The sequence below is a fragment of the Dendrobates tinctorius genome, unplaced genomic scaffold (assembly GCF_039654945.1).
Source record: "Dendrobates tinctorius isolate UK_male_01 unplaced genomic scaffold, ASM3965494v1 ptg000404l, whole genome shotgun sequence".
NCBI classification, from domain to species: domain Eukaryota; kingdom Metazoa; phylum Chordata; class Amphibia; order Anura; family Dendrobatidae; genus Dendrobates; species Dendrobates tinctorius.
Window position 1 is genome coordinate 2,674,396 of NW_027362069.1, and position 7,574 is coordinate 2,681,969.

The window sequence follows — 7,574 nt, forward strand, 5'->3', positions numbered from 1 at the left end:
GAGGCTGAGAGTGCGGTCTGTACGATATATAGGAGGCTGAGAGTGCGGCCTGTACGATATATTGGAGGCTGAGAGTGCGGTCTGTACGATATATTGGAGGCTGAGAGTGCGGTCTTTACGATATATTGGAGGCTGAGAGTGCGGTCTGTATGATATATTGGAGGCTGAGAGTGCGGTCTGTACGATATATTGGAGGCTGAGAGTGCGGTCTGTACGATATATTGGAGGCTGAGAGTGCGGTCTGTACGATATATTGGAGGCTGAGAGTGCGGTCTGTACGATATATAGGAGGCTGAGAGTGCGGTCTGTATGATATATAGGAGGCTGAGAGTGCGGTCTGTATGATATATTGGAGGCTGAGAGTGCGGTCTGTATGATATATTGGAGGCTGAGGGTGCGGTCTTTACGATATATAGGAGGCTGAGAGTGCGGTCTGTATGATATATTGGAGGCTGAGAGTGCGGTCTTTACGATATATAGGAGGCTGAGAGTGCGGTCTGTACGATATATAGGAGGCTGAGAGTGCGGTCTGTACGATATATTGGAGGCTGAGAGTGCGGTCTGTACGATATATAGGAGGCTGAGAGTGCGGTCTGTACGATATATTGGAGGCTGAGAGTGCGGTCTGTATGATATATTGGAGGCTGAGAGTGCGGTCTTTACGATATATAGGAGGCTGAGAGTGCGGTCTTTACGATATATAGGAGGCTGAGAGTGCGGTCTGTATGATATATTGGAGGCTGAGAGTGCGGTCTGTACGATATATTGGAGGCTGAGAGTGCGGTCTGTACGATATATTGGAGGCTGAGAGTGCGGTCTGTACGATATATAGGAGGCTGAGAGTGCGGTCTGTACGATATATAGGAGGCTGAGAGTGCGGTCTGTACGATATATAGGAGGCTGAGAGTGCGGTCTGTATGATATATTGGAGGCTGAGAGTGCGGTCTGTATGATATATAGGAGGCTGAGGGTGCGGTCTTTACGATATATAGGAGGCTGAGAGTGCGGTCTGTATGATATATTGGAGGCTGAGAGTGCGGTCTGTACGATATATAGGAGGCTGAGCGTGCGGTCTGTACGATATATAGGAGGCTGAGAGCGTTCTCTTTTGCACACTGTACAGCTTGCAAAAAGGCACACGTTTTAGTGGGAGAGGCCAAAAAATGAACACGTAATAAAACTGTTTATGGTAGCCATAGGGTGGGCCCTAGGCATCCCAGTCCGACCCTGTTCATCCAACAAGGTTTTCTATTAGACTGTGAACTGTCCTTGTCTTGGTAAATAAAGTTTATTACAAAGCTTGCCATTTTTATGGACAGTTTAAGTAGAAATGTTCAAATATATAAAACTCAAGGATATTTTATTAAAAAATAATTGTTTTTTTATCTTAGCAGATGACTGTACCAGGAGATCAGAGGGACAGCTGACATCTTCAACTTTTAAATCTGATGATCTTGAGATCCTACGAGATAGAACTGAAGTGATTGCTGTTACTCCAGATATATCATTATCCATTCACAGCAAAGATTTCTCATCTGATCCTATGAAACAGGTCCCATCTTCTGATTCATTACTGACTACTAAGGAAAATCAAAGTCACAAAAGAGGCAATAAAAAGCCAACTGCTCCTAAAGCAAAGAAGCCATATTCATGTTCAGAATGTGGGAAGTATTTTACATGGAAATCACATTTTGTTACTCACCAGAGAACTCACGCAGGAGCGAAACCTTTTTCCTGTTCAGAAGGTGGGAAATATTTTGCACAGAAATCAATTTTAATTAACTACCAGAGAGCTCGTCCAGGGGAGAAGCCTTTTTCATGTTCAGAATGTGGGAAATGTTTTACAAAGAAATCAACATTTGTTACCCACCAGAGAACTCACACAGGGGAGAAGCCTTTTTCCTGTTCAGAATGTGGGAAATATTTTGCACAGAAATCAACTTTTGTTACCCACCAGAGAACTCACACAGGGGAGAAACCTTTTTCATGTTCAGAATGTGGGAAATGTTTTAACAATAAATCCGATTGTGTTCATCACCAGAGAATTCACACTGGAGAAAAACCTTTTTCATGTTTAGAATGTGGGAAATGTTTTGCAAAGAAATCAACTTTTGTTACCCACCAGAGAACTCACACAGGGGAGAAGCTTTTTTCCTGTTCAGAATGTGGGAAATATTTTGCACAGAAATCAACTTTTGTTACCCACCAGAGAACTCACACAGGGGAGAAACCTTTTTCATGTTCAGAATGTATTGCCCTACATCTGGGCAATAAAAATGGAAAAAGCATATATAGAATGGGAGGAATAGGGCTAAGTGACAGCACATGTGAAAAAGACTTGGGTATACTAATAGATCACAGACTGAATATGAGTCAACAGTGTGATGCAGCAGCAAAAAAGGCAAATGCAATTCTAGGATGTATTAACAGAAGCATACAGTCTAGATCACGTGAAGTCATTATTTCCCTCTACTCCTCTTTGGTCAGACCTCATCTGGAATATTGTGTCCAGTTTTGGGCGCCACATTTTAAAAAAGACATCAACAAACTGGAGCAAGTTCAGAAAAGAGCGACCAGAATGGTGACCGGTCTGCAAACCCTGTCTTATGAGGAAAGGTTGCAGGATTTGGGAATGTTTAGTTTGCAAAAGAGAAGACTGAGAGGAGACTTAATAGCTGTCTACAAATATCTAAAGGGCTGTCACGTTGTAGAAGGATCAACTTTATTCTCATTTGCACAAGGAAAGACTAGAAGCAATGGGATGAAACTGAATGGGAGGAGACACAGATTAGATATTAGAAAAAACTTTTTGACAGTTAGAGTGATCAATGAGTGGAACAGGCTGCCACGAGAAGTGGTGAGTTCTCCTTCAATGGAAGTCTTCAAACAGAGGCTGGACAGACATCTGACTGGGATGATTTAGCGAATCCTGCTTTGAGCAGGGGGTTGGACCAGATGGCCCAGGAGGTCCCTTCCAACTCTACGATTCTATGATTCTATGATTCTATGATTCTATGAATGTGGAAAATGTTTTGCACATAAATCACAGTTTGTTACCCACCAAAGAAATCACACAGGGGAGAAGCCTTTTTCCTGTTCAGAATGTGGGAAATGTTTTGCACAGAAATCACAATTTGTTACCCACAGGAGAACTCACACAGGGGAGAAGCCTTTTTCATGTTCAGAATGTGGGAAATGTTTTAACAATAAATCAGATTGTGTTAATCACCAGAGAATCCACACAGGGGAGAAGCCTTTTTCTTGTTCAGAATGTGGGAAATGTTTTGCACGTAAATCACATTTTGTTATCCACCAAAGAACTCACACAGGGGAGAAGCCTTTTTCATGTTCAGAATGTGGGAAATGTTTTAACAATAAATCAGGTTGTGTTAAGCACCAGAGAACTCACACAGGGGAGAAGCCTTTTTTATGTTCAGAATGTGGGAAATGTTTTAAATGGAAAATAGATTTTGATCGCCATCAGAGAACTCACACAGAGGAGAAGCCTTTTTCCTGTTCAGAATGTGGGAAATATTTTAACCGGAAATCAGATTTGGTTAATCACCAAAGAACTCAAACAGGGGAGAAGCCTTTTTCCTGTTCAGAATGTGGCAAATCTTTTAACTACAAAGGGAATCTTGATGAACACCAAAGAACCCACACAGGAGAGAAGCCTTTTTCATGTTCAGAATGTGGGAAACGTTTTACTCAGAAACCAAATCTTGTTAAACATCAGAGAATTCACACAGCAGAGAAGCCATATTCATGTTCAGTATGTGGGAAAGACTTTAAATGGAAAATAAGTCTTGATCGCCATCAGAGAATTCACACAGGGGAGAAGCCTTTTTCCTGTTCAGAATGTGGGAAATATTTTAACAATAAATCAGATTGTGTTAAGCACCAGAGAATTCACACAGGAGAGAAGCCTTTTTCATGTTCAGAATGTGGCAAATGTTTTAACAATAAATCAAATTGTGTTAAGCACCAGAGAACTCACACAGGGGAGAAGCCTTTTTCCTGTTAATGTGGGAAATATTTTAACCACAAAGCGCTCCTTGATCGCCATCAGAGCAGGCACACAGAGGAGAAGCCTTTTTCATTTTCTTAATGTTGGAAATATTTTACTTGGAAATCATCTGTTAATAAACATCAGAGTCGTCACATAGGGGAGAAGACTTTTTTATATTCATAGTGTCGGAGTAGTTTTAACCCAAACTGAATCTTCTTAAATGGGTTGTCTCTTGTCATTCCTCATGTTTGCTGACATAAAACTAAACTTTATTAATTCCAAATGTAAAACTATACCCATAATTCACCCTCTGAAGGTTAGTCAGAAGGTGACTAATAGAAAAAAACATATACCCCACAGTTCAATATATCGGGTGAGGTGACGTATACACACTCACTCTCCAAGCCTCTCATTTCTACGGGCTTCATCGTCCTCACCAAAGGCGACTCATCAGGAGACTATTTAATATTGACCTATATTCAAGCAAGACTAGACAAAAAAAACTAAAATCATGTATCATGTTATTCGAAACAGTCAGAAAACTAGCCCCATATTGGCAGATCCCAGACCTCAAACTCTATACTTCGGAAGCTTATAAGCCCCTCCAGTGTCAGGAATAGATAGTATGATTTTGAATTTACCAAATGGCGGCAATGAAACAAAGAGTGAAAAATTTAAAGGGGTCTGAATACTTTCCATACCCACTGTATCAGTAAAAATAACTCCTCTTTATTAGGTAAAGTATAAAAGAATTGCACCATTTTCCGATACCCGTCGCGTCTCCATTTTTTATGATCTCGCATTGGGTGAGGGCTTATTTTTTACTTGCCGAGCTGATGTTTTTAATGGAGACCATTTTGATGCAGATACGATCTTGTGATCGGCCGTTATTGCATTTTAATGCAACGTTGCGGCAACCAAAAAAAGTAATTCTGGCGTTTTGACCTTTTTTCTCGTTATGCCATTTAGCGATCGGGTTAATTCTTTTTTATATTGATAGATCGGGCGATTCTGAACGCGGCTATAACAAGTATGTGTATGTTTGATTTTTTTATTGCTGTATTTTGAAAGAGGGGTGATTTGAACTTTTATATTTTTTTAACATTTTTAAAAACTTTTTTTTACTTTTGGCATTGTGAAGACTTACAGCATTGTATCTTAACTAACCAGATGAATATTTTTTTAGCAAACGAAGAATAATAGAATGTTATCTGTATGTTGGCTTTAAATGTAAGTGTTGATTTCTGGTTGGTCAAGAAAACAGACTTTTGTTTGTGTAAGCCGATAATATTGACATCTATACATCCAAAGGACAAGAGACAGGACAGAAGCCACAACATCATCACAAGGGACACGGATCTATCATTCTATAGGAAACAACCTAGGGGTTTTCAGCCGCGGTTGGAAAAATACAGATCTGCTCCATTGACCATCGCTGAACCATGGATACGTTTGGAGACAGGTTGTGATCCTCGGATCAACTGGCCTTGTATGGACTGTCAATTTCCTATGCTTGTCATTACCCCTGTGTGTGTGCGCCACAGGTGGAGTTGCGACCCTGGAAGATCTGTAGTCACAGCTGCTATTATCCTGGCGGGTCAGTGGAGGGTGAGACTCTGTAATGTGCCCCATCTTGGGTATTTTTCTTTGACTGTTCTATGTGTTAGCATACAAAGAGATAAACTGCACGGCAGGGAAATCACGGCCGCCACATGTGCTCGGTGCGATACTGCTCAGTGAGCCATGACGAGCTCATGTAACCGGACACTTCGGGTGCACACCAAGTAAAGAAAGTGTGGACCCGCAGAAGCGCAAAATGGCCGTCGTCACTCGCATACTCCATCTCCCTGAGGACATGCTGTGAACTGCTTGATCAATAAAGAACAGACTTTTTACACTGGTGAGTGCCACCTCATCTTTTCTTCGTGTTCTATGTGTTATCTGCCTGTTCTGTGGTACAGTAAAGCATTGCCCACACTGTGTTACCCTCACCCTGTGTTGTCTGAGTAGCGTTTTGCCCAAGTTAAAAGGAGAGCGGGAGATCGGCGGGATGATCCCTGGTCCGTGCGGTTTTGGCTAGTGAGTGGATTTCATAGTATTCCGGCAGTGACAAGCATAGAGGTCTGCTGGAGACCTCTGGTTGTCATGCCAACCCATCGGTGACCCATGATAATGTGACGGGGTCACCGATGGGCGGGATTTCCGATGCGCTTGCTGGAAATGTGCATTAAATGCCGCTGTCAGAGGCTGTTCGGGGCAAATGGCAGCTGTTCAAAATAGCTGACGTGCCGGAAAAGATGTTGGCTCACCGCCGGAGCCCACATCAAAGGGAGGAAGTACATTTACACCCGGTGTCGGAAAGGGGTTAAAGGGGATTGTTTTTACAGAGCCAGAAGTGGTAATCAATCATGTATACATACAGATAATTACAGAAATCCACAGCTTCTAATGGTAAATAGTATAGAGTTACCACAAGAAAATATAATTTGTGTAAACCATGTGTAGATATAAAAATTCAGGCAAATGTCAAATGTTGTAGCGCCATCTAGTGGCCATGTGCAAAAGTGCCATCAGAGTAAAATGTTGGCGTGACACCTAATAGTGGTTGGGACATACCCCGATGGCTTATTGGTGCAAACCGAGCGACCTGGGGCAAATGCCAATCATAGGTCACAGGGAGCGAGTATACCCCACGTGGGTACATGCATCTGTGACGCCCCCGGGTGGTGTGTCACGTGCGGGATCCAGGAAACAGCGTCACACGCCATCCCGGGTAACTCTGCCTCCGGGTACCTCTGATTGGATGGTGTCACACCAAAGAGGAGTGACCGGAATGACGCTGGATGGACTCGTCGCCATGGAGACCGGACTAGGCCACACCACGCGAGAGTTCAGCATCCCCAGTGAAGCAGGAGGTTCAGGATGAAAACCTGTTGGTAAGACCAAGATGAATAATGCTGCATAGAGCCATCTGGTAGTGATCAATCAGGTAAAGTGATAGTGAGGGGGGTCTGGAAACAAAACTGCATGTGAAAAGTGCCAAATGTGACCCCACCAAGTGACCAGTGAGAGCGCAACTGTGCAACGGGTAAGAAAAGGGAATAAACAGTGATATGGTAAAGATATAAAGAGAAAAGCAGCTTAATAACAGTGATGGATAATAAAATCTATGGGAAGTGTTTGTGGTGAAGTGTATACACTCCTAGAAATGTTTCCTCTACAATATAGAGATATAAATGATCAGTATTAGGACGTGTAACAAAGAGGAATCTGTTATTATATAGAGAGAATGTAACGAGCAATAAATGACGGGAATAATCGGGAATGAAATTGTTATTAATAATATAATGAGATCCCAGCACCTGACACTTCCCGGGATATATGGGCTTATATTAGAATCCCAATTACCAACTGGAAAGATAACAACAAAGGGAAAAGGGCGGAACAAAAAACAAGCCCCAAACACCTCATAACCCACAATGTAAGGGCAGAAAAATACCGGAAAATATAAGTTTCTATTCACACTGCAATATTAGTCACATGTGATCTGTGTCTCTTCCAGAAG

The 7,574-nt window shown here is 42.2% G+C and overlaps 1 protein-coding gene across 1 annotated transcript; it reads left to right on the forward strand.

The window, feature by feature from the left end:
• Positions 1 to 1,462: 1,462 nt before the first annotated feature.
• LOC141076419 (uncharacterized) lies at positions 1,463 to 5,166 on the forward strand. Its single transcript, XM_073563871.1, has 2 exons — positions 1,463 to 2,332; positions 3,014 to 5,166. Exons 1-2 carry the CDS (start codon positions 1,544 to 1,546, stop codon positions 4,022 to 4,024), a joined length of 1,800 nt encoding a protein of 599 aa, XP_073419972.1. The 5' UTR covers positions 1,463 to 1,543; the 3' UTR covers positions 4,025 to 5,166.
• Positions 5,167 to 7,574: the final 2,408 nt, after the last annotated feature.

Coding starts and splice junctions, on each gene's coding strand:
- LOC141076419 (XM_073563871.1), top strand. CDS start 1,544: ATGAAACAGGTCCCATCTTCTGATTCATTACTGACTACTAAGGAAAAT. Junction 2,333..3,013: donor TAAGTGACAGCACATGTGAA/AAAGACTTGGGT, acceptor ATTCTATGATTC/TATGAATGTGGAAAATGTTT.